Source organism: Hakea prostrata, chromosome 8 (assembly GCF_041222555.1).
Source record: "Hakea prostrata isolate BN-2017 chromosome 8, UWA_Hpros_2, whole genome shotgun sequence".
NCBI lineage: Eukaryota > Viridiplantae > Streptophyta > Magnoliopsida > Proteales > Proteaceae > Hakea > Hakea prostrata.
Genome location: NC_142607.1, coordinates 7,284,000 through 7,311,393, shown reverse-complemented (window position 1 = coordinate 7,311,393; position 27,394 = coordinate 7,284,000). Strand labels below are relative to the sequence as shown.

General features: G+C 36.9%; 2 protein-coding genes across 4 annotated transcripts; one reads left to right on the top strand and one right to left on the bottom strand.

The window, feature by feature from the left end:
- Window positions 1-1,285: 1,285 nt before the first annotated feature.
- LOC149006570 (Putative endonuclease or glycosyl hydrolase) lies at window positions 1,286-10,601 on the top strand. The gene is made up of 2 exons (XM_089164855.1): window positions 1,286-1,475; window positions 8,548-10,601. The coding sequence occupies exons 1-2, from the start codon at window positions 1,300-1,302 to the stop codon at window positions 10,193-10,195; spliced, it is 1,824 nt and encodes a 607-aa protein (XP_089020981.1). The 5' UTR covers window positions 1,286-1,299; the 3' UTR covers window positions 10,196-10,601.
- A 2,111-nt stretch (window positions 10,602-12,712) lies between these two features.
- Window positions 12,713-16,482, bottom strand: LOC149006569 (putative SNAP25 homologous protein SNAP30). 3 transcript variants are annotated; one of them, XM_089164858.1, is made up of 5 exons: window positions 15,203-16,482; window positions 14,200-14,293; window positions 13,984-14,114; window positions 13,806-13,903; window positions 12,713-13,192 (listed from the first exon to the last, which is right to left on the bottom strand). In XM_089164858.1, the coding sequence occupies exons 1-5, from the start codon at window positions 15,689-15,691 to the stop codon at window positions 13,093-13,095; spliced, it is 912 nt and encodes a 303-aa protein (XP_089020984.1). In that variant the 5' UTR covers window positions 15,692-16,482; the 3' UTR covers window positions 12,713-13,092. The 3 variants fall into 3 exon arrangements, with proteins under 3 accessions (XP_089020984.1, XP_089020983.1, XP_089020982.1); XM_089164857.1 differs by lacking the exon at window positions 12,713-13,192 and having other exon boundaries at window positions 13,598-13,903; window positions 15,203-15,731; window positions 16,213-16,482; XM_089164856.1 differs by lacking the exon at window positions 12,713-13,192 and having other exon boundaries at window positions 13,598-13,903.
- Between the last annotated feature and the right edge of the window lie 10,912 nt (window positions 16,483-27,394).

The following is a 27,394-nucleotide window of genomic DNA, read 5'->3' as shown; positions in this document are numbered from 1 at the left end:
GAAGGTGGAGATGGCGACATCGGTGCGGCCGGAGCTGAAGACGGAGGAGGTGGACGAGGGGAGAATCGGGTGAAAGAGAGAATCACCGATCCTATAAAGGTTTTTTTTCATTCTTTTTCATTCTTTTTCATGAAATGTTGTTCATTGGATTGAAATAAGCAACGTGTCGAAAATCTAACGATCAACTTGCAGTAACTGGATGTTGTCAGTACTGGAGCGGATAAAAATCCACAAAAATCCACTAGGAGAGAGTGGAGTAGATTGAAGAGCAATGGAGAGGGTTGGGCTACGGAAGTTGAGGATTTTTTTTTTAAATTTATTTATTTAAGAAGAGAGAGAATATAATAGATGGATGTTGTTGGTAAATATGATAGTGTAAAAAATATTTGTATAATAAAAGGTAGACTTTTATTTCATATATCTGTTTGGTGACACTGTCGTTATTTAACTTTAATATTTAATACTAAGGGGATATTTGTAATTGATTTTCTTTTAGGATTAGTAGTTATAATTGCTTTGCAGTTTAGGGGGTCTTTATGTAATTTACACCTCTTAAATTTACACTATAATACTTTAGCTTATTAGTAAATTCTCTTGGCGGGCGGCGGGACAAACGGACACCGGGAAAAGTGGGGACGCCCAAAACGACGGGATTTGGGCGCGACCGGCCCCCCCCCCGGGGCTTTCGGCCCCCCATGGCTTGTTTGGTTATATGAATTCAGAAATTTTAAATCGTTAGATTCATAAATGAGAAGTTTATATCCGTTTGATTGTGTGAATCCATGAATTCATGAAATTCAGAGATTTACCTTTTTACACTAAAAACTTTAATATGTAGATGTATTATGGGTATGAGATGAAATTTAGAGATTTCATCCAACTATAAAAGTACTAAACATTTGTGCATTCACAAAATCATATTGACAGAACTCTCCAAACCACATATTCAAGTTAATCAAACAAGGATTCAATTACTGGAACCTTGCTTAAGGTAACCAAGCTGCTTACCACTTGGACCAACCCCGTTGGTGCTGAACATAGACCTTAATCCTGTGTAAATATTTTCAATTTAAAAAGAAAAATAATACGTAGAGAGAATAGGCTGACACAAAAACAAAAAAAAGCAAGGGCAAGGACAGTGGCTTCTTCATGTACAGCGGCAGTAAGCCTTACTGGTTAAGTCAAAATACTTTTGGCACGTGACGTAATTTAAATCTAACGGGCGGAATGATTCTTGAAAGTTGACGTGCGAGTTGCAGACATATACTTGGTTTTAGTACTTTGCTTCTCCTTCTACACATGCCCTCAGGCCTCAGGTGCGCACACGTGCGATTTTGCAGTGAGAGAGAATTTCGTGCGAGGCTTCGTTGCTTCACCGACGGTCGTTGCCGCTTCAGTTTACGACTTTACTCGTCAAAGTCGGTTGATCAGCTAGCTGAATCAATCAATCTAGTTTCATTAGCTGATCAGTCCTGGTAAGTTAATTTCCAACTCGTTGCTTCTGTAAGAATTGATCGATGCTTGTGTTTCTTGATGTGCAATTCTAATGCATCTGGATGGATTGGTGGTCTTCTCAATTTTCCTATTTCTTTCATTCGCTTTAAATTGGATTGCAGGACTGAGTTTGTTGGCAATAGTTTCTTTTGTGCTGTCAGGGGAGATTAAAGTAGGGCAAAATCATTCGATCTTCTTTTGTGGTGGGTTGTTGATGCGGAGGGAAAACAAAAAGGGATCTTGGGTATTCTGTGTGTTTTGGTTCCAAGAGAATTCTTTATTGGGTTTCATAGTCTTGCTTATGGGCAGTGGATTCCGTTGATGAGTGTTTACTGAATTAGGTTATGTTCACTATTCGAGGGTTTTCTCTATTGAGATACTTTTCAGATTGTCCTAATCAGCAGTAGTTAGATCCAATATTTTGTGGTTATTTTGGTTATGAATAGTTAACATGTAATAATTGTGTCAGTTGATAGAGTTTGGATGATTTGAGGTCCTTTTCCACCCCGATTTGTTTTGTTCTGATCTTGAGGTATAGGGCAATTGTTCAATGTTCTTATCACTTGTCCGTAGTCCAACTTTCACTACTCAGGTTCTTTTTTTTTTTTTTGTTGGGTTCCTGATAAATATCAAAGTGATTTTATTAGCCCACAATGAAATGAGAAGTTGAATACAAACAAAGGATTCAATCAGTGTTGTGGATTATGGTTTTATCCTTAGATTGGTCTCTCTTTGAAGTGGAAAGCAGATTCATCTGTCCATTGTACAATATACATAGTGATACAATGAAACTAATGAAGGTAACTGACACCCAATCTTATCAACAGGCCACTGGAACATGTAGAAACATTATGCTTTAAAATACCATATGCATATACTTGTTTTTCTTCAAATAACATAATATAGGAAGCATAATTGTCAAGGCAGTGGAGACTGCCTAAGCACTTAGGTGACAAGCACCTGCCAAGGTGTTGCCTAGGCAACCTTTTTCAGTTTCCTTTCCCCCCCCATTTATTTTGTGATACCTACCTTATATATCAGAAACCAACATTAAGCCACACCAAGTCATCAACAAATTGACATTAAAGCCACATTAAGTCATTAAAAAGCAACATTGGACCACATCAATTCATAAAAAATCAATATTGTAAGCCACATATATCCGTAAAAAATCAATATAAAACTAGAAGATGGCTGAACTGACGAAACAAGCTACTGGAAGTTTGAAATAATCTTAATGTACAGACGTACAGTTAGTTTATACTCTTGTTTGAAAATATATCTTACATTTATACTCTTGTTTGAAAATATATCTTATATAAGTATTAAGCTGCTCTCAAATTCGAGAAATATTCTTGAAGAAAGTTTTACTAGTCATGTGATCTTATCTTTACATCAGACTCTTTTAAGCACATACCAGCTTTCCAGCAGGACAAGGATTGCTTAAATCTGGTTTATATAGAAGGGTTATGCTTGGATGAAACCATATTAGGTGTGTGCACATGTGGTCACTTTTATGTGAATAAAAAATATTTTTCAGATATCAAAAGAAATGAATGTTGAATAATTTAATGTTCTTTTGGGTTTTCAAGCAATTATTTTTACCATTTTAAGATATGTGGAATTTTATGTTTGAGAAAACTATAGCATTAGAGAGTTGGAAATTTCATCTACCTTTGAAAAATCCAAATTTTTATTTTAAAATTGGTGGGTTGACTTCATACCTTTTGTAATTTTTTCTTTTAACTACTTCTATCAGGATTAACAACGGGGTATTTGTTTATTTATAAATAATATCCTAGGTAAGAGAAATAACAAATATACACCACCAAGGCGAAAAAGGCCTAGGTGGTACTTTAACAATTGTGATATAAGAAACCATAAAATTATTGTTTGAACACAATGTATCCCTACACAAGACTCTACTAATTAAACTACTCAGTTGAGAGATGGTTTCTATCCTTCCATGTGAGTTAAGACTTAAGAGTGGAAAATTTTACTTTTATTAAGGTTTTGTTTTTGAATTCAGTAGAAAAGTAAAGATGATATAGATATTGATGTAAGTAAACTACATTGGGCAGCCCCAAATGTAGTTGGGTACCTAGACAATGTTGGGTTTGGATCTCCTAGGGTTTTAAGTATTTATGTAATTTGGGAAAATAATGCTATCTAGCATGGCCTCAAATAAAACTGATTGGAAGGCAAAAAAACAAAACTGATTGGAAGGCAAGAATCCATGTAGCCGACCCCATTTAGTTGGGACAATGCTTGTTGTTGTTGTTGTTGTTGTTGGGGAAATAATGCCTTTTATTTTCTATTTATTTTTAGAAGTTACCTACATAGAACATTGGTTCCCAATTCTTCTTACTTCCCTAGTTAGAGTTAGTTACTAGATCCCATTGAGGATCTTCAAATGATTGACATGGCTATGGGGACTACAGCAAGGATTTGGCCGACACATGATAAAATTTGTCATTAAAATTGACAGTACTGCCTCCTACAATCTGGGTTTGAGAGTCCCAGAAACTCGGATCCCATTGAGGATCTTCAAATGATTGACACGGCTATGCGGACTACAGCAAGGATTTGGCCAACACATGATAAAATTTGTCATTAAAATTGACAGTACTGCCTCCCACAATCTGGGTTTGAGAGTCCCAGAAACCCCCAACATACAGTCAGGTTGGCTCTATTGCCCAAGGGATTGGATCACCAGTCGGAGAAGGGTGTGAGCCCTTTTTTTAGTGAGCTCCTTTGACCTATTTCTTGCCATAGATCTTAATAACTGCATCAAACTGAAACCGTGACCTTCCGAAATCAGTCTCCTGGTTAAGGTCATAGTAGCAGTTGCAAAGTCAAATTCTTCCACACTGGTCTCCTTCAATTACGACACATCTTTCCTTCCTCTCCAACTTCCTCACTGAGAAACAAAGTAGCCCTGTTGACTTTTTTTGTGTCTTTTTGCTCCTCTAAAACTCATATTGCCTATGTTACCCCTTACTTGTTGGTCACTCTTAACTTTCTATTTTCCCTTTTCTAGAATTAGCCATAACCTCTATTCTTGTCTCAGTTTGTCCTCTTTTTAACTTGTTTCCAAGTTTACTATTCCTGTTTGTTATGCTCTATTTAAGATACTATTGTTTAATTATGATATTCACTTTATCTATAGTTCGACCATTTTTATCATAAATCCACTAAGTAATGGAGGTTGATTGTTTCAACTTAGACCTTTCAATTGGTGATTGGTTCTGTAAATTGCAGACAGCACTTTCTAATTCGACAACTATTCGGGAGCTTACCAGTGTTAACAAGAACTTATATGATTAGATGTCAAGCATGATACAATTGTTAGAAGGTGAATCAGATTTGGGAGAATGTGAAAGCCAAAGATCAGATTCCAATCAAAAGATGTTGTTTGTTAATGACCATCAGAAGATCACAATTTTTGTTCATGAAATATGCTGGATCTCCCGGTCTAAGTCGATCTTTATGGATACTGATTACGTGGTACTGATTCTCTCATTCTACCGAACTTGTTACAAGTCTTTACTCTAGGGGAATTGATGTAGACACACCACCTTGGACCAACCCAACTTTGGTTGGGCATCAAGTCAAAGAAGAATCAAGTTTGGAACTACTAGGATTTTTGGGAATCATTTTATTTGGGGAAATAATGTCTTTTAGTATATTTTGTTCTTTTTATTTTTAGAAGTTGGTTATAGGACATTTTGGTCCTCAGTTCTTCTTAGCCCCCTAGTTTGAGAGTCTTATTTTTAGGAATCTTTTCTTTTCCTTTATATATGATTTAGTTCCCCACCACTAGAACCAGGTTTGAAGAATGAATTGAGTCTGTGGTTTGATTAGTTTGCACGCTGTGCGTGTGCGGGCGTTTCTTTCCCCTCCTCCCTATTCTTATGCAATTTCTCCTCTTTTTCTCTGCAACTCTGATTTTTCCTGGCTTCTCTTTCTCTCTTAACTGGCCCTCCATCAGATATCTATATGAAGTATCTAGAAGGCCAGTTCGGATTGAGATAAATTATGGCTTCCTTGCCCTTCATTAGTTTCTATGTGGAAAGAGTGGAAACCTGGGCCTGAATCTTTTCAGGGGCTGTTAATTCAGCTATGGTTTGAGGAAGTTACTGTGAGGGATTTATGGGATCTGAAACCATCTGTTTTTGGGTTTTTCATTTGCATATATAGGAGTTTGTCCTTGAAATTTAGTGTCATTTTCTGTATTGGTTGCTTTTGAAAAGTCAGCATCGTTGTATCAGCATATTCTCTTGAATAGCAATCCTTTGATTTCTTTGGGTGAGGCCTCTGGTTTAAGAGACTGCATTGTGGGAGTAACTTGTCTTCTTAATTTAATTGGATTTATATCTTATCGCTTAGGGCTGCAACAGGGATGGGATGGGTTGGGTTGGGCTGGGCTTTTTCGAACCCAATCCCAGTCCTAAATGTTAATAAGTAAGCCCATTCCCACCTTGACCCTTATCCAGGTCCTAAAATTCTTGTCGTTGACCCTAAACCATAACGGTCTAAGCCCGTCCCTGTCTACCCTAATTGTCCTAATCAAGTCGAGATGGGGCGGGCTGGCCCTGCCCTTGTCGCTGATCAGCCCTATCACTATCCTTAATTGCCTAACGCTGGCCCTAGACTAGTAACTCTAATGTAAATATTATCTTAACTAAGTTGAAATGAGACGCCAAATCGAACAATGACACTTTCAACCATACTCTTATTAATTTTAAAATAATATATCAAAAGAAAAAAAAAAAACTTCCAAAACTATTATTATTCAATCTGATATGATAATATCTTAATTATATATGCAATAGAAAAATAGAACTTTCATAATGTGACCTTTTGTTAAATATAAGGTGTTTGATATAAAGAAAACAAAGAAACAACATAACTTCCAAACATTTCTATGTCCTTGATAAATTTGATATTAATAATATCTCAATTATATAAAACAACAAAAAAAACGTATAATCTAACCTGTTGTTAAATTTGAATTATCTGATATATAAAAAAAAAAAAAAAATGAAGAAGAAATAGATTTTTTAAAATGCTATTACATCTGATATCAATAGTTAAAAAATATCTCAAACAATTGAGAATAAAATGCATAAAAATATAAAACGACCCAAACTCCATATTGTTTTCTTCTTCATAAATCGATAAAACAATTTATAAATCCATATTGTTGCCTTGACCACAAAAATGATGGCAAAATGAAGGTCATGATCACAACCAAAATTAGGGTCATGATTAGGGCCAAAATCAAGGACGGTTCAGGGGCCGGGCGGGACAAACACTAATCCCAGGCCCACCCTTGGCCCTAATTCAGGCCAGAATATTTTGGCCTTGACCAGCCCTTAGGGCCAAAGTCTTGAGCCCAGGCCGTATTCGGGCTCAGGGCAGGTCAAGGCCTTTAGGACCAACCTTGCACCCCTATATCGCTAATAGATCCGTCAAAAGATGCAAACGAAATTCTTCAAGAAGAAAACCATTTCTCTGTAAAAAAATTTCAAATTTAAGAACTCATCCAATCTTCTATTTATTGTGTATAATTTTCTTCAATATTATTGAAGTATGTTGACTGAAGAGAATCAGGGAATCTGATATATATTCTTTTAATTTTCCCTTTATTTAAAATGTACATGAAATTTATCCAGAGTCCTCCTCTTTTTGTTCCAAATTTATCTGACAAATGAAGGACGTACTGTGGAAGACCTGAGTGGTTGGTACAGTGTGGTGCATTAGGCTGGCTGTTAGATTCATTCTCATTCGAGAATGTAAATAGGAATTTCCTTATTATATCTTGACTTCCTATTCCCTAATATGAGAGCAAAATATTGTTAATTGCATGGTTTTGAGTTGTTAAAACAATCTCTTGAATCGCTATAAGTAATAGGTTTCTCTAATTTTTTCGTCCTAAATTTTTGGAGGATAATTTTTTTGAGCCCTTATTGTTGAATTACAGTGCCAAATGTGGGGAGACTTGAGTATTCTTTAGCATAGTTGTCAAGGCGTCGCCTAGGCGTCGCTTAATCGTCGCCTTGGTGTCTGGGCTCCTTCGGAGCGCCTCAAATTGGCGTTGCCTTATTTTTAGGCAATAAAGCGTCCGCTTTTTTTTTTTCTTTTTTTCTTTTTTAAATCACGAGAAAGATGCCTAATTGAAGGCATATATTGAAATGCTTATTAGATTCCGATTGTAAAGTATCTATTGTTTGAACCTATGTGCATATGTATAATGACGCTACATGTGATCAAATGTTAAAATAAAAATAAAAAACAAACAAAATTGAAAGAGAATAAGTTCTTGACTCAAGTCTCACACTCTCACTCTAATCACTAATCTCTTTCTTTCTTCCTCTCTTCTTCTCTTCTTCTCTTCCATTCCCGCAGCGACACTCCGGCAAGCAGTGGCCAGTGACAAACAACTTCTTCTCTTCCTTTCTTCTTGCGAATTTTTATTTAGGACCTATTATGTGTGGTTTGTAGTATGTTGGATGACTTGAGGTAGTCTGATATTAGTTTTTTTACTATATAAGATAATGATAGATTTAGAGTGAATGAGATGTACACTAAAAATTTCACTTACAACGCCTCAACCGCCTCAAAAGCGCCTCAAAGCGCCTCGGAGGGCGCCTCGTCGACTCATCGCCTCAATTAGCCTAAACCGCCTTGCATCGCCTCGTCGCCGTGACAACTATGTTCTTTAGTCTGAGGCTTGATTTTCAGAAAATATGCTGAATGACACAGTTGATGAAATGTTCCTCTTTTATTCCTTCTAGCAGGAAAATTAGTAGCTCGTTTTTTTCAGATATTTGTATTCATGTTATTTGATATACCATCTGCTACCCTTTTGTCATTCATGCACACTCATGCAAGGATTCCAGTTTGATCCTGACCAAAACTTTGTCAATGGATTCTAGTAATTAAAGATGGGGCTGCATAGCAAAATGAAATTGTTCTTCTTTTCTTCTTGTACTCACTAGATAGGCACTATTATCCTAGCTGATTCATTTTTTGTTCTGTTATTCATAGTGAAATCGAGTTTTTAAGCCCAACCATGATGGCTAATTCAAGCACGTCTGGAGTGTTGTTGTCTTCAGAATCCATGCAAATCAGTGGAACAAATACCCTGAATTTAAGCATGGGCCCACCTCAACCACCCTCAAACCTGCAGAGCAGAACTTTCTCACAAGGGCCAGTGGCTATCCTCTGGGACATTGAGAACTGCCCTGTTCCAAGTGATGTCCGTCCTGAAGATGTAGCTGGTAACATCAGAATGGCATTACGTGTTCACCCTATTATAGAAGGAGCTGTTACAATGTTCTCCGCATTTGGAGATTTCAATGCCTTCCCAAGGCGGCTTAGGGAGGGCTGCCAGAGGACTGGTGTGAAACTTGTAGATGTTCCCAATGGAAGAAAGGACGCAGCTGATAAGGCTATTTTGGTTGATATGTTCTTGTTCGCTCTTGACAACCCTCCACCATCATCCATCATGCTGATCTCAGGGGATGTAGATTTTTCTCCAGCATTGCATATACTGGGACAGCGTGGCTATACTGTCATCCTTGTCATTCCTGCTGGAGTAGGCATTTCATCTGCCTTGAGTAATGCAGGTAGGTTTGTCTGGGACTGGCCAAGTGTGGCTCGTGGAGAAGGGTTTGTGCCTCCTAAAGCACTATTGTCCCGTGGGCCTACCGACATTGCTGGGTATCTAATGGGTTGCCATTTCAATGATAACATTGATGGACAAATTGAAGAGGAAGCGATTGTTTATAGAGGTATCTCACAAAGTGAGTACACTTCTCGGACTAACATCAACCAGTTTTACTGTTTTAACCCAAGGGATTTCTCAAGGGCCTCACAGTCATTATCTGAATACAGCAACAATTTGATTACCATGCCTTGTCTTCCCACTTCAAGATCCCATAGTCTCCCCTCTGGTCTATATGATGTTTCAGCAGGACCTGCTACTGGAGACCAGAATGAATTAGCGGACCCAACATTATGGGTCCAGCCTGGAGACCTCAATGGTCTGAAGGGACAGCTAGTGAAGCTGCTTGAGCTGTCAGGAGGTAGCCTACCACTGACCCGACTTCCTGCAGACTACCATAAGATATTTGGACGGCCCCTGTATGTGGCTGAGTATGGTGCTTTTAAGCTTGTGAATCTTCTCAGTAGGATGTCAGACACAATAGCTGTGGAAGGCAAGGGAAAATGGAAGTTTGTGTACCTTCGGAACTCCAGTAATCGACCTGAAAAGACAAACTCAAATACTCCACAAGTTCTGTTTAGGAAGGATAAAAAAGGGAAAGGGACTCAGGAGGAGAATACTGATTTAAGACTGTGCAGTAACACAGGTGGTTCTTCTGATGAGTTTTCAGATGATGACAGGAACATTGATGATAGGAGTGCGGATACTGCCTTTGGAATGGCTAAAGAAATTGATAACCAGCTTGAGCAGTTCAAGCAGGAATTACAAGAGCTTCTAGTGAGCTGGAATGGAGGGATCTTCCTTGGTACTTTTGAAGCAACCTACCAGCAGCGGTACAAGAAAGCTTTGTACTACAAGAGATTTGGTGTGGGTGGGCTTGAGGAGTTGATTGAAAAGGTAAAGGACATTGCGGTTTTACATGAAGCATCAGACAGCAAGAAAAAGTTCCTGGTCGCCATTGGTGGGTAGTAATGCTGCCATGGTTGTACAATTTTTACTGACTTAGTGTCTAATTGTTGAGGTATGCTTATTCGATCCTCAGTTCTTGTTTTACTCATTTAAGATGGGTAAGAAATGCAGCCAAAGAAGTGTTCATCTTGGTTGTGTCCAACATGAACTTGAACCCTTTTTTCTGCTAGGTTGTATGTAATGCATGCATATGACTCTCCATGGATGAAGGTTGGGGGTGGGGAGTCTCTGTAACTGACTAACAAGATCATCTGTAAAATAACCTTAATTTTTAGTGAATTTTGATGTGATTACATATACGTTCCAGATCTAGTGAACTTCTGTTTTGAGCTGTATTTTTTCAATTAGATCTGAAGTAGTTAAGTAGTTCTATAATGAGGAAGTTTGCTTTTCACTTATGAAAGTGTGGGGTTCTGAAGTTTGGCAGTTTCCTCCTCGGAGTTTTCGAATGCAAAGCCAACTGTTGCTTTGCTCAAGAATGGGACAAAAGGATGGGGCACAGGGCTATTGGTTGCAGTTATCAGACTAAATCGTAAGCAATATCATGTCAGCCATGGGACTAACAGTAACCAAAATAAGTTTCTCCCCAAAGAGGTAGCACGAGTGCATGCCTTTCAATATGTTTTCTTTTTTCTTCTCCTTTTCTCACTTGTAAAAAAATGAGATGATGCACTGTAGGATTTGAAGGAGCTATTGGTTATTCAAGGTAATGTTCAGAAGATAATATTCAAGGTTCAGGATCTTTTCATCCTTCTGTTTTCATTTTAAAGCTGCTGATGTGATTACTTGCCAGTTGACTAGTTGTTTAGAAGAATGGCAGGTTTTGTAGCATTTTTACCAGCTAAACGCTGCAGTGCAATATTCCAATCCCCCACCAAAAAAAAGGAAAGAAAAAGAGGAGCCCAAGAGAAGAGAAAAGAAACAAAAGAGATCAGAAAAGTTGGGCCTGAATGTCTCCAATGCATTTATAAATTCACAGTTACACAGACATGATACAGCAAAAATGCTGTTTATCAACAGAGATTGGAGTGTCTAATTGATTGCGAAGTTCTTCCCCAGTTGAACATTCTTCAATGGACACATTTATCTCAACTACATGACTTTTGATTACTTCTTTCGCTGCAGGAATTAAAAGCACCCAATATGAGAATCAGTTACGCCAAGTGCCAACCGCTACAAGGTTACAGGCACCATCCACTGTTTGGCAGAATCACATGCTGAGTACCATCCAATGTTTGCTAGTTGGATTAGTTTCCAAGCGCCTCAGCTGGTGTCATTTAATGGAGGATCAGAAAGGTTCTTGTTCTACTTGTTCTTGCTATCATACTTTTGAGTGTCCTTTGCCTCCTACTTATTTATGATGATCTATCTTCAATCCTTCGAACCACCTGGAGCAAATCTTACAGGTTTCATGGAGTGTTCATTCCTTAATGCAAGTTCAGATAGAGTTTGAAACGGGAAAATGACTGTATCCTTCAAGGGTTCCCTAGCTAGCCAAGCTGCTCAATTTAATGAGCAGAACAAATTGCATATTGTCATTTTCTGTGGCTTTACAATGCTTATCCACCACATTTATCATAGATGTATAGTTACCCCATGATGTTCTTTCCCACATGTGATAATTACTACTCCTCCATTAGAACAGCAGGTGGCAATTCCAGATTCCTGAGCAGATAGATGGTTAAGTACTCTCTTCCTCTCCAGTCACTTGAAATTTATTAACAGGTCCTAGCATGCAGTGAAAGTAACCCTTCTAAGAACTTTTCTTGCTGGCATAGATAGACACAAATTGTCTGAATTACCATTCAGCTTTTATGAAGGGGGAAAAAATCCCATTCATGTATATATCGTTTGAGTGCATCCCATTGAGTGTCTCACTAGTGTAGGGACCACACAACTAGACAACAATCTCTTGCCTCACCATTTATGTTACCTTCTTATCATACATGGCATCATGAATTCATGATTGGTCACATATGCCTTACATTTTCTTTTCAGGTAAAAGTAGGTGTTCCTCTCACCCAAGATGAGCAGGTAAGAGAAGCATCATGGTGATGTTCTTGAAAAATACTAAAATCCTATAGAAGTCTGTAAAACCTAATAGGGGGTTTACTGTTTCAAGAATTAATTTGCCTAAAACATACAAGTAAAAGGACTTTGTCCAGGAACATGGTTTCTACAACCATACACATGGACAAGGCAAAATGACTGTTTTCCCCCATGGAAAACACAAAAGCTCACTCCATTTATGGTTCAATCTGGCCTCCTATTGATCCTATCATTGGTGCAACAACTGCTTTACCCAAAAACACGAGTGCAATAGCTGCACTCTAAGAAGTCTTCCCAAACCTACATGTAAAGTTTCAGGGCTTAATTCATCCAACCATATCATTCCTTCAAGATAATTTGTTCTGCCATACACTTTATTATCTTTCTTTATGTGAACTCTTCCCTAGATTATGAATTATGACTTCATTTTGCCAGTTGTCAGATTCTGCAATCGTGACTCTTACGGCCCTGAGCCCTGTCCAACATGCTAATCTAGGGCAACCAGGTTAATCTATGTTGGTTTTTCTTCTTCTTTTGGATCACGAGGAGATTTAGAGAACACAGATCAACTAAATAGAGAACGTGGAAATGAAAGAAAAGAAGGGAATGCTTCTTTTGTATTATTTTGTAGTAAAACGTCCTAGTTTTCCTTATACATCCTGTGGCTGAATAAAGCTGGTAAACCTGAAGGTACAGAGAAGACTATGTCAGGGTTCAGCTAACCAATATACATTGAGCGTGTTCCAAGTGAAGCAAGCCAGAAAACTCCATCTGGAAATTTGTTTGCTTTTGCTTCCATAGTGAACGATTAGGCCATGCTGATTGCCACCTTTCATCTGGAAATTCTTTTACTTGCCAACCAAACGACGCGCACGTTGATTGGCACCTTTCATCCGATGATTCAACTCATCCACATCTTCACCAAGATTATCCAGAGCGTCATTCTGCCTGAAACAATCACAAAACCAGTTAGAATTATGAAAAAAAGTGAATGGGTAAGGACAGAAACATGCATTTATTCATTGGCAGCATGATAACATTTAGAAATGCACAACAGGTCCGCGATCTGCTCAATAGCAAAAGAATCAGAGCATGTTCAGAAGAAGAAACAGGGGGGGGGGGGATAGGAGGGGAACCTGGAGCACCCTGAGAATTAGAAATTGTGGCTCACCTCCACAGCCCCCCACACCCCAAGAATAAAAAGTTCTATATAATGTAGATTCTGGACTATCACAAAAACCCAATAGATCACCCCATGTAAGAAACTAATACTGCATATGGTCAGGCAAAAACAAGATCAACTAAAGTAAGGCAAGAAGGAAATGCGTTTAACCATAGTCTCCATACAAATATGATTCTAAGCTTCCCAAAAAAAAGGACACTGATTAACTGTTCAATCCCTAAGAACATGTGAAGCAATTTCTCTCATACATCGATGTCCAACCACTTTCTTCCCAAGCAGTAACGAATGTAGAAAAGGAGGGAAAAAAGGAGAAAAGGGTTACCTTCCAACAGAAAAACAAAACATAAGAGATCCTTTTCCAATGGAAAAATTACTGACCTTTCAAGCTCAGACCCCATTTCTACGGCCATCCCCTTGAGGTCACCCAAAATATTGCTCAAGTCTGAAAGAGCATCATCTTGCTTTGTCTTCTCCAACTATTTTAGAAAATCACAACACAACATATTACTTCAGTAACAGTTATATTCAATCCAAAGTTATAAAACACAATACAAACCTCAACTTTTTGTATTGCATTTGTGGGTTCAGAAACAGTCTGTTTGTTATTTGCGTGTCCCTTGGGAATAGGTGCTAACCCCAACTTCTCCCTCTGCCGCAGATGACTGGTCTTTTTTTTGAGTTCGTCATCTGCAATACAACATGATAAGTCAAGCAGATAGGTGCTGATAGGAGTAAACAAAGCAGTCCACCTATGAAACTTAAGAGGTCTTACTCCCTGGGGTTACAGGCCCTGAAATTGCACGGGTCTTCTTCGGTTTCCAAGTCTTAGAAAACATGCCTCCAAGACCTCCAAGAAGTTTTTCCCCCTGAAAGTAGCAGAAGCTAACCGTTCACTATAACTAAATGCATAATTAGCATTTGAGTGCAAGTTCTTGAGAATAAATGTGAGTCCAAACCCTCTTGGATATTAGCAGAAACCTATATGGGGAATCTGCCTGCGCCAGGAAGGTAAAAACCAAACTCCAGTGGGTTCCTGTGAGAGGTTTTATGTGGAAGTAGAATTTTGACATCAACATATTTTTATATTCTATTTATTATGTCTTTTGATGTAGTCACATATTGGTGGGATGCATACAAACCTCGAAACAAATCTTGAAACTTCATAGGTGCTCTTTCACTATATATCTAGATGATGATAAGGGCAGGATCTCATGCGAACTGTAGGACTTTTGAAAACTATCTGGGGATGAGATGTTCATGTTCTGTTCCCAAAGTTGCATATAAGTTAATGGCTGAGTAGCTGAAGAATCAAAGGATACAAAAAAAAGGGTTTCATGAAGACATTGACCAGATCTAGACATCTAGTACATAAACAGTAAACCTGTTCACCAATTTACTTGTCCAATTAGAAATCCTGAGGACACGACTGAGGTCTCTACGAGTCAGCAACTACAACCAGCAATGAGATTTGGAAGAGGGCGAGGGGCAGGGAAGAGCCATTAAATCTTCTGAATCTCCAATCGGTTGTTGATCAGAAACTTCTGATACTCTTTATCAATACAAAGATATTTGACAAATGAATAATTTCCAAGATCAGTCATACTTTTTTCCTTGAGAAAAAGCATACTAACAATAGAAGTAGAAAAGATTTAGCAACCACAACATGTTTATTTGAAATTATTCTAATAAAATGTAATCATGCTTGTATATATTCCCTTTACTCAGAGGTTCATTTAATTGTCTACCTAAATTTAGAGGTGTGGGAAGCTACATACCCGACTGAGATCTTGATCAGAATCAGCAACAACCATATGGGTCCGTGTGATTTGCTCACCTTGCTTATGCAAGGTAACCAGAGTATTAGTAGCATCCTCTTTGATATTCTCAGCAATCTTCAGGCAGTTGTTGACAGAGTTTGTTGTCTCCTCAGACTTGTAAACTGCGTAGCTTTCCAGTTCTTGCACTGACTGCTTCTCCAATCCTCCTGAATCACGGAAGTCATTCTTGTACTTGCTTCTTTGTTGTGGAGTAACAGAATATGAAGATGAAGAAGAAGAAGAACAAGAATAGTTTCCTCTTCCCTCATCGTCATCAAAAAGATCAGACTTGTTTGGCGTTATGAGTGCAGGTTCAGAAGAAGTTCTTCTTGCAGGTTTAATGGTTTTGAAATCAGATTCAGTATCTGAATCAAAAGGGTTGGTTCCCGGGCCAACCGAATTTTGTTTAGTGGCCTTAGTCAAGGGTGATTTCCTAAAACCAAACATTTTCGAAGACAAGATCTATATAATGATTCTGAATGGAAACCTGAAAACAGAAAAATATCAATTATATTGGGATATGTTAGCGATTCTAAAAGGGAAGATTCATAATGCATAATAGCTGCGTGAGGTTCTCAAAGAAACCACTATTTCTTTTTACCCAGTGAGATGATGGGGTATGTAATGAGAATCAGAACCCAGAGATGAAAACAGTAAAACAGAGGAGCAACTCACAAGAAAAGATTCAATCAAACAATATGTTTCCCATTTTCCCCAAAAGGATAGAAAAGCAACAGGGGGAATCTAAAACAAACATCGTAAGCAGAACTAGATACCAAACCAACAAAGCCCAACATAAAAGAATAGCTTGATAACCAAGAAAAAGAAACAAATTTGTTTCTTACCTCCAATAATTTTCAAATGCAGAACAAAGAAATGTGTGAGGCAGCAGTTGAAACAAGGGAAATGAGAAAAGATACAAGGTTAAAATTAAAGCCTATACAGATAGAAAGAGAGAGGAAGAGTACCTTCAGATAGAAGGAGCGCGTTGTTCTTGGAAGAACCAAGAACAAGAAGGAGAAGGCAGAGAAGAAGGTAGAATGGGAGCCGAAGACAGGTATTTAACAATGAAAAGCAGAAGCGCAAAAATCTCTCGTCGATAAAAGTGGTGGGTTTGGAAGGAAAGGAGTCCAACAGGTAGGAGAGAGAGATAAGGAAGGATGAGGCACCAAAATAAGAAATACAGTTCGTCTCTCCCACAATCTCTCTCTCTGTCTCTGTGCGTTTGAACAAATCAAAAGAGATCGTGAGCGCCACAAAGAAATATTGGATTCACACCAAGTTCAATACGTCGACTCACCATATATATATCGATATGTCTCCAAAAGTAACTATGTGTTCAATACGATCGACCCTGAGTCCAACATGTGACTTCTTCATTCGATCAATTAACCTTGGAACTAAATAATCACCTATCTAAAGTTTATAATTTGAGGATGTCAATCGTTTGAAAAATTCGTATAAACTAATGTAAATATGAAAAAAACACAAACACACAATATAAAATGTACTAAATTTACAACATATACTGAAGAAGTTAGATGTATGGCTTCATTCATTATGTTGAGAAAGGAGATCACAAAAAAATCCTTCGATAGTTTCTCCTTGAAGTTCTGTCTTTTCTCCAAGAGCGTTTTTTATATATAGGGATAGGGATATTACATACGCTACCGGAAGAAATTGAACCCATGACCTTCACACTCACTCGGCCACATATATATATATATATATATATATATATATATTAGTAATTATGTGTTCCATACGAGGGCCATGTTCTTCCTACTCACTCAATTATTGACTAAGTAATCCTTCGATAGTTTCTCCTTGAAGTTCTATCTTTTCTCCTATATATTTTCAGTGGATATCAGAATCAAAGGAAATCAAAACCATTCATTCTTTAGGTTCTCTCCTACTATATCTTGAAAACGAGTGAATTACTTTTGCCAAAAGAGAACTTTAAACACTAAGTCTATACTATACTATTAAATATAATGGGATGAAAAGACCTCATTAGTTCTTCATTGTTAAATTTATTCTCCAATAACTTTTGGCTATCAAAATTGGGGTGGAGGACATGGCCGCGGAGGGTTGGTTACCACTGGTGGCAGAGTTTGATTCATCCAAGGCGGTGATGTTGGTTGAAGGGAACTCTCACCGTTAAGGCCGAGCGATGAAGCTGGTAGAGGAGATTCAAGCTGTGTCTAGACCCTTTGAGAACATACATTTCAACCACGTGTGTTGAGAGGCGAATAAAACTGCCAATTGGAGGTTGAAAGTGTGTCTTCCTCAAGGAATTTCTATGGTGTTCAATATGAGGATCCCTTCAAGATCTGAATGAGATCCTAAGAAAAATTTGGTTGCTATTTCGTTTTAGTTTTTCATTTGTTAGGGTTTGGTCCCATCTTTGTATCAAAAAAAATTCATGATTTCCTTCTCATTGTAACCTCCACCATTCTTCTGTTTTTAATAAGGATATTTAGGTAATCTCATAATTCAAAGAAAAGTTTTAGGGTTTGGAAAAATAAATACTGATTATGGCATTTAGTAACAAATTAAACTAACGTGTCCAATGAAAACCCAGCTTTAGGGTATCTTTACTTTTCAAAGAAATGGTCTTGAGCTGTTGTTTGGGGTGTTTGGAGCAATTGCTCTTTGAAAATTATGGACCTTTCCTCATTTTATAGCAAAAAGAAATCTTCACCGACATCTGGCACTTTTGAGACTTGAGCCAAATAAATGAGTGAAAATGGTGAGTGTTTTATTCAAATGTCATATTTTGGCAAATCTCCATAACCGTCTAATTGTGACCATTGAATAATAAAATGCCATGTATCATAATTCTAACAGTCTATTACAAGAAATTGCTAAGAAAGTGATGCAAATCCAATTATAGGTTTGATGATATGAGCTTATTTTAGGAACCAAAACTATGTGGGCCTAAAGCATGTAGACACAATCAGGTATATTTTTGTATAAAAAAAAAAAAAAAAAATTAAAATTTAAATTTTTAAAATTTAAAAATAAAAAAATAAAAAAAATAAAAATAGTATTCTCCCCCCCCCCACCCAACACCCCCCCCCCCCCACACACACAAACAATCCACCCCCCCAACCCCCTCTGTTTGGCCCCCCCCCCCCTGCCTCGCCCCCCCGTCCCCCGCACCTCGATTACATCCTCAAAGGGAGCTTTGTTGTCCGCAAGGGTCGAACCCATGACCTCTCCATTGAGAAATATGAATTTTATCACTCTGCCAATCATGCATTGACAAACATTTTTTCTCTTCTTTATATGCTCCTTCATTAACAAGTCAACGGTTGAAAGTCGATATTTCATTTTCTCTTCTTATTTTATTTTCTTTTAGGCTGAGTTTGGTTGTCAAGAAAAGAAGAAAAGAAAACTTTAAATAAGATAAGAATAATTGAACTAGATAGACCAAAGGAGGGTTGTCTTGGAGCTCGGCAGTATGGTAGTACTTCCCCACTTTTATTTCTCGAAGAAAAAGTTTGCATACGTGGCAATATCTGGGCCGTCGGCTGCTGCCAACAGCGGCAACCGCAAATAAAAATCTCCTTCTTTCTTGGTGGTTGTTGTCTCCTTTTTTTTTTAATAGTTTTAGGGCCTGTTTGGTTACATGAGTCTGGAGATTTCAAATATCTCGAGATTTCAAATCTATAGACTTCAAATCTATGGAGTTATAATTTATAAAATTAAGTGTTTGGTTGTGGAATGAAATCTGTGAATTCATCCTAAAAATTTATTTGATCGACATGATTTTTGTGAATGTACAATTGTATAGCTTTTTTGAAATCTCTGGATTTCACCCCTTACCCATAAATCTACAGATTCACCTTTTTACACTAAAAACGTGAATCTGTAGATTTCATGAATCTAGAGATTTTTACAACCAAACGGGTATAATTCTCAGATTCATGAATCCAGAGATTTGAAATCTCTAGATTCATGTAACCAAACAGGCCCTTAATAGTTCTAATTTTTTTTTTAATTTTTTTAATTTTATTGAAAGCATTTGTCTGATTGTCTCCCTTTGGCCTTTACCAATAAGAACTAGGTTGTTGAGAAAATCCCTGTATCTTTTGGGGTGTTTTTATTCTTCGTCATCTTCGTCATCTTCGTCTACTAGCTAAATCTAATTATTCCTTCCACACAAACTCTCAATTACACACAAAGTCAATACAAGTACATTCTCAAAGTCTCACCTTCTTAATTCGTTGTGTTTCTTTGTCATCATCTTTTCTCTCTTAATGCTATTTAATAATTGTAATTGAAATTAAAGTGGGTAGCCGTAGTTGTTTCAGAAAGAAAACCGTACTACCTCTCTTTATCTTAAGCTTGATCCTTCTTGAGTTTTCAGTTCTTAATTTTATCATAAAACTTCAAGTCTTCATGTTCAGTCATAATTCGTACCTTGCTTGGGACTTGGAATTCCATTTGAGTTATCTTCATTAGTGTCTTGATCAATCTTGCCCTTAGTTCCATATTTTTCAATTAATATACTTGACTCGAGCTAGACATGCACAAGTCAATTTGATTATTAGTAATTTGTGTTTGTTGTCATTAAAACTAATAGAACTATGTGGCAATGCTGATGTGGTATTTTCTTAACAATATCTTCATTTTTAATGATGAAAAACTTACATATGAATATTAATTAGCAAAGTTTATCGATCATTAGTGTTGATGCAAAATTCAGTCCCTTCTGGTCGAACGCTCGAACCTGCAAAAACGTGTTCGACCGGTGTGGTCGAGTTTCATCTTTAACGAACAAGTTAGTTCAAATGAACAAAGGAAGCTAGCTCAATCTCTCAATGTATTCAATAACTTAAGAATGCATACCTGATAATGATAAATATGTGGGTATTTATAGATCTTAGGAGAGGTTATCTTAACTATGCAATAATGGAGTTCGAATAGAACTCTGTTGCTAGCTTCTTGGGGAGAGGAGTCTTATCCGCCAAGACAATATTACTTGGATTGTAGTTGTGGAATCCGATCTGGATTCTAAAAGTAACCCTATTTGATCAAATCCTTATCCTTATCTTTAAGGAGGTTGGATATGATTCAAATTGTATACCTTGCTAAGTACCTTCGTTTTATTCGTGGTCCGACCAAGGTTTGATTGGTCTAGTTCTTCTTTGGTCGACCCATACAGGTCTATTATAAAATATCCATAACAATTAGTATATGATTTTTCATCATGAAATATATATGCCTCTATCTCTCCCTTTTGTTATTGGGTTTGGCTCCTCTCTAGGGAGAATATCTCCCAGGGAGTGCCCAATGAATTACCATATTTTGCCACGTGGAAGACGCTTATCTTACGGTTTTGGTAAAAACCCTATGTTGTTTTGCCTTCTTTTTCCTAAATCTCAAAGAAAGTTTCTACTATTTCTCTCAAACCCATTTGTCCCATTATGAGTTTTAAATATTGAGAGGTAATGAGGAAGAATTTATCCTTTCTGTGGAAATTTCATCTCTTGCTATCATTGCAATGAGCAAGACGACCCTTGCAAGTGTTTTTGAAAAACAAGATTAGAATGTATAACAGGTTTGAACTAGTCGGTTCTTACTGGTTTGGATTAAAGTAGGATAAAAATTGAAGTTTTAATTTTAGTCTTTAGATCAGAATATTAAAAGTGGCAATTTCTCTAGCTTTCTGAAAATATTCTCCCTGGAAATGAGCCAAACCCTTTGTCATTAATAAACCCTCTTTATATCTGGAAACTTTCCATCAACATATCATGCTCCTCCTTACAAATCATATTTAAAATTTTTTATGCTCCGCATTACACAAATCATAGTTAATTTTTTTTTTAAGTATAACAATTTGTCCCCCATAATTTGATAGAACATTGTTCCAATTTACCAATTATTTGGTATTTACTTTGTTGTAGACATCTCTTTACTATCGTTAATCATTTTGGTCATATCTTTCATATCCTTAATGCTTCTATTGTCATTAATTTTCTTTCAACAGTATCTAGTCGATCCTTTAGCTTTTTGGTTTTCTCCAATTTCTCAAATTTTCATTTGAGCCTTATGCGTCATATTCATTTTCTCTTCTAATTCTTAATTCATCGAGAGAAAATACAAAAATGAATTTGTGAGATGAATAACAAATATTTCTAGTGATGAGTTTTTATAAATAAACATCATGCTAACAATATTTGTCAAATTCATGTATTTATTATCATGAAAAAATGCATTGATGGAGAGAGAAGTATGTGTTTCATAATTTTCATTACTATTTGACAACATTTGATTTATATGAAATTATCTATTTTTTTAAAATATTTCCATGATAATCTTTGGTTTTTTGGTGGGAGATCATCCATCAATTCTAGTGATAGGGGGGGCCCACAAGCCCAGGGGCAGGGAAAAGGAGAAGGATAAGGCGTGGTAAAGGTAGAGGTTCAAACCCATGACCTTATTGCCTCTGCGTCTAATTATTTATATAAAAGTTATATCTGATTTTCATGATATGAACTTAATTTATGGGAACCAAAACTATGTGGGCCTAAAGCGCATAAACAATTAGGTTCGGTAGAATTGGGCCTGGGTTGGGCCTTTATTAATAATCTACCAACCCATCTCTCATGAAAAGCCTATCGTGGGGTTCAAGCCAGAAACCTAATTAATTGGTGGACCTTAGCCCATAATCAATCAGGCTCCACAACCCATGTTAACCTAAAACATCATAGCCGTTGGCTGTGGGAATAGCCCCTCATAAACAAGAAAGAGGCTCTTTTAATCCTGGGAAATTTATCAGGTCCATTTCCTTGCAGATGTGTGTCATGTGTTCCAACATCACATCAGATGGTTAAGATCCAATTATCAAGCACATTAGTCAGTTGATTGATGTGACTGATAAGTGGATTTTAACCATTTGATGTGATGTTGGTACACATGGCACCCATCTGTAAGGAAATGGATGGTCTATTTCCGTCCATTTCTGACATGGAAATGGACTTGATATTGGTCCCTTAATCCTGGATTTGCTCGAGGAAGTATGTGATTCTGGGTTTGATTGAAGAGACAAGACGACAAGTACTTCAAGAGGTGTTAGTGTTCTTTCTTTTAATATAAGAGAGAGGGAAGAATTGTGCACCACAAGCGTGTATGTCTTCACATCACTTCGTTAGCATACTATTATGGGGGTGTGGGACTCATAGTTGAGTGTAGATCATCTCCCTTGACAAAGAGCACTCTGTGCTCTCCTGACGGTTTCACAACCACAAATTATGTGGGACTTACAAGTAAAATATAATAAAATATTAAAAAAAAAAAAAATCCCATCACCCTAACCATATGGGTCCCCCTGTAATTTGTGATCAATAGCCGTCGAGGGAGATGATCCGGACTCCACATAGTTGTTCTTTACACGTGGTCAAGATAGATGATGGTTGGTACATGGAATTCTATTTGTGGGATAATGGTTGGAATATTTGCAATGTGGTTGGATGTGAGGAGTCCAAATCTTCTTTCTTTCATGGACAAATCTTTATTTTCTTCAAAAAGAATTCACCATATATATATTTGGAGAGAGTCTACTAAGTGCGCATTTAGTAACAATATTTTCTAAGAATGGCATTCTTTGTGAGAATAATTTTCTTTATCAATGAACACTGGTCTAAGAACAATTTTGAGTGTTTGGTAAAATTTGTATTGAGAGCACTTGAGAATGGCTGTGAAACAAATTCATATTTGATAGTTTTATTCTTAAGAATGATTTTTAGCTATATTTTATTGACTAATATCATGACTTATAAGAAGAGAGACTCACACATGATGGCGGAAAGGAGTTACTAGTTGTGTGTGAATAAAATATGGGTTGAGTGTTTCTCTGTGTGTGTAATTTTGAGATGTGTATTTGTTTTTTTTTTTTTTTTGGTAAACATACTTTTAATTAGCAAAAGGGCAAGAAAAACCCAAGACATCCTGATTACAAGCTTCAAGAAGCCAAGGAACGGAATTAGACCAGACAGTCCTACTTGCCATGGACCGGGCCTTCCTAGCTAGGGAATCGGCTACAGAGTTAGCCCACCTAGAAACATATTGAACCGACCAAGTTGGTTCAAGAGAAAGCAACCTTCTCACATCCTCTACCACACGAATAGCATCCAACTCAAGGGGAAGAAACGGGTCTACCACGACTCTGCAAAGGGTAAAAGAATCGCATTCAAACACGATGTTCTTGAGACCTTCCTGAGAGGACCAGCAAAGAGCTTCCCGTAGTGCAAGAGCTTCACCTGCGAGAATAGAAGAGACCGAGCAAGGAATAGAGGCCGCATACACACAAGCACCAACGTTATCTCTTGCGATGAAGCCCAAACCTGCTAGATTTTCAGAGACAGAAGCAGAGAAATCGGTATTGATTTTGATTGCAGCAACCGGAGGAGGGATCCAACTCCTAGCCACAACCGGAACCTCATCGCTTAATGGCAGTCGTGCATTCCAGAATTCGTTGTAAGCTTTCTTGGATTTCTTCACAATTTGTTCAGGGGTCCAGAATTTCCCATTAAAAGTCAGATCATTTCTTGCTAACCATATGAACCAGCAGGTAAAGAAGAATATGCTTAATGTCTCTCTGCTCACTAATGAATTTGGAAACTGCCAGTTGCCCCAATTGTTGATGACGTTTATCAGTGTATTTGTTTTTAAGAACGACGAAACACGTTAGAGTTGTTTTGTAAAAAGCCTTCTCAGACATTAAAATTAGACCGGTTCGTTTCCTATAAATGAAAGAAAAATCTACTTTACCAAATGCTTTTTTGTCTTTTTGGCATTTTGATAGTGAAAGAACCCCAAAAACATTTCCTTGGTTTGCAGCCAAAAGCGTCCTAAAGATTCTACTTTTGATTTATCATGTCAAAATTCAGAATAGACTCCCTTCTAATATGTGGTAAAAGGGTAGAGAATCTTTCATTGTAACACGATCAACTTCCCTTACCTCCTCTTCTCCCAATCCTAAGCTGAAATTCCAGATTACTTCTGCCTTTTTCTTTCTTTTTGTTTAATGTGATTAGAACCATTATGAATTTAATAAATGTGTTAGGACCATCAATTTAATCTAATTAGTCATGATCCAATTGTACTCCCATATTGGTTAATTTGATTAAAATTAAGTGTTACGTCTTCTAAGTTCGAGTTATTAGCTACATGATACTATGCACTTGCAATTGATTTTTATTTCATGTACAAAATATCTATGCGAAGCGAAGAATTATTGCTTAGTTTCAATTGATACAACTTAGAAGATTAAGTGTGAGTATATAGGTGGATATAACAAGATTGTTTGAAGAACATTGACTTTGTCCTCAACCAGGGTGGGTAAAATTAAACATAGATGGGGATTTGTTAGGAACCTAGGAAATGCTGGTGTAGGTGGAGTGTTCAAGAATGAAATAGCCTACATCTTGTAGGTATTGCATGCATTTAGTGGTAAAAGCAAAAAAAAAAAAAATGGTAAATAGAGATTTAATTAGAAGAAGGGCAAGAAAATGCCAAGACATCTTGATTACATGCTTCAAGAAGCCAATGAGCGGAAATAGACCATACAGTTCGACTTGCCACGAACTGGGCCTTCCTAGCTAGGGTATCGGCTATTGAGTTAGCCCACCTACAAATATGTCGGACCGACCATGACGGTTCGAGATCAAGAAAGTGTTGAATATCCTCCACCACCCGTTTGGTAAAAGCAAAAATGAAATAGCTTAAATCTTATAGATATATTGTGTATATTTAGTGGTAAGAATAAACTTTGAAGCAAAAGTGGAAGCATTTGTGAATGTTTTGGAGGTGGTTGAGGAGCTAAAGATGCCAAAAAAGGGTGTAACAAATTCATGCCGTGGTGTATCATGCAATGGTGGCGGTGCATAAACCCTTCTTAATTGGACACAATAAAATGAAAAATCGCTAATTGTTATAAAGAAATAATCTCAACGATGGATTATTTGGCAAAATCTACAACAAAGAGTAAACCATTTGGGCAGTTACAAACCTGGCCAGCAGCATTAATAATTTAGGAGATGGAGAAAGATGTAATGTATATGCCTTGATTCACGTTAATATTCACTTTTTACTTTAGAGTACAAAATTATAGAGTCTAGATCATATACTCACAAGGGTAGAGTATTGTGCTCCTCTCATGCTTCCCTACCATACATTTATAAAGGAGCCATTTCTAAGTACTGACAAGGTTAGAGGTGAATCCTCCTCTTAAACATGTGGTGGGAGAGATGTGAATGAAGTATAGTTCATTAGCCATGCTCTCAACTCAAAATTAGACGCTTAGGTTGGCTATGTACAAGAAAAGTTTTTCTACGTGTATTCATAAAAGATTAACCTCAATTTACAAGTGACCAATGTCTCGTAATATGAGATCAAGAGTTTGAATATCTATTTTGCCAAGGAAAAAGTCTCATATATTTAACTTATATAAAAACTACCATGAGCATTTAGAATTTAGTTGAGGTATGTAGCAGCTAGCTCGGAAGAGCCTGATCTTGAAAGTTGAAACCAATAAATAATAAATAAATTTATCAATCCTATGATGCTCATTATATACTAAGGACTCGTTTGATAACTCATTAAAAACAATTTTAAGTGTTTCTTGTTTTGAGAAGTAGAAAAATAAACTGAAAATCATTTGATATGTTTTGCATGATTTTTGTAATATAAATTGAAATTCATGAAACTTTTTGCTTCAAAAAACACTTTTTACGCAACAATTTTTGAAGCAAAAATTGGGGGCGGTTGGGTTTAAGTTAAATAGTATTAGAAGAGGTATTTATGAAATTTGGCATTCTAAACATAACAACTTTGCTAAAATTCATTCAACTTCTCATCTATTATAAAATAGAGAAAATATATTAAAGACAATAAAAAAAATTAAGACAAGATGAATCAAACTAATTTCATTGAATTGTGTACATTATTTATTTATAGTAGAAGTGACATTTTCTCTGATATAGAAATATCAAGTCTAAAAGGAAACTTAATATTTGATTCTTACACAAATTAAGATGCTCTTGATAAGAAAAGATAGATTGTTGTGATTTTCAGTTAATATGAGAATGTGGATCATCAATATTGCACACTAAGGTGGCTGAGATATTCATTTAGAAATTACATATTTTGGTATTGTTTCTTTAGGATTGATAGATATTCACAAATAAATATTATTTATAACATCCCCTTCTTTCTTGGTTAGTTTTTTTTCTTTCTTAGCACCTAAAGTATCAATCATTGACTTGTCTGGAATGTATCAGATTGTAGGCGAGAAGGTCGAAGACTTCATAGCTCGTTTCAATAGGGCTAGGCACAGGTGTCCGTTGGTCTTGCTGTAACTTGAATTCGTCAAGCTTTTTTATTTTTATTTATTTATCAAAAACATTTATCTCCCTTTGCGAATAAGACTTAGGTTGTTGAGAAAATCCCTCTATCTTCTTTTCTTCTATTCTTTCTTTTTTCATTCATTCTTTCATTCTTTCATTCTTATCTTTAAGTAGTTTTATATGTACTTTCCTTCGTGGTGTTCTGTATCTTTTGTCAACTCCCCCTACTAGCTAAATCTAATTATTTATTCTACACAAACTTTGAATTACAAACACAGTCAATACAAGTACATTCTTGCCCAATTTGAATAGGAGGAGTACACCATGTTAATGTGCCTTGGATGATCCACATCCCTGAGTCAAGCGCTAGCTAATGAGTACATTGAATAATCCATGTGGTTGAGAGCTCTCACAACCTAGGCACAACGACGGAATTCTTTATCACTGGGTTAATAGCCTGTCGTGTGGACCTCCCATTGAGGGCCCACTAAAAGCGAGAGAAACTCCATCCCTTTCTTTCCTTTTTGCAATCCCACCACATGGGAGGGACATGGGGACCGGAAAAGGGTTCTTCCCTGTATTTATTTGTCATCTTCTTTTCATCTCTTTTAATGCTAACTACGATTGAAATTAAAGTGGGTATCCATTTCAAAAAGAAAAACCCACCACCTATCTTCATCTTGAGCTTGATCCTTGTTAAGTATTTAGTTCTTCATTATGTCTTAACTTAAATCTTGAAAATCCACCTAAGTTTGGTCTTCATTGATATTTTATTCAATTTTGCTGGGTCCAT

What these genes read in the sequence shown, in the direction of transcription:
- LOC149006569 (XM_089164856.1), bottom strand. Translation starts at nt 15,691, where the DNA reads ATGTTTGGTTTTAGGAAATCACCCTTGACTAAGGCCACTAAACAAAAT. An exon ending in CTGATCAAGATCTCAGTCGG is followed by an intron (nt 14,294 to 15,202) that starts GTATGTAGCTTC and finishes TGCTACTTTCAG; the next exon opens with GGGGAAAAACTTCTTGGAGG. An exon ending in ATGCAATACAAAAAGTTGAG is followed by an intron (nt 13,904 to 13,983) that starts GTTTGTATTGTG and finishes TTTCTAAAATAG; the next exon opens with TTGGAGAAGACAAAGCAAGA.
- LOC149006570 (XM_089164855.1), top strand. Translation starts at nt 1,300, where the DNA reads ATGCCCTCAGGCCTCAGGTGCGCACACGTGCGATTTTGCAGTGAGAGA. An exon ending in TCATTAGCTGATCAGTCCTG is followed by an intron (nt 1,476 to 8,547) that starts GTAAGTTAATTT and finishes TGTTATTCATAG; the next exon opens with TGAAATCGAGTTTTTAAGCC.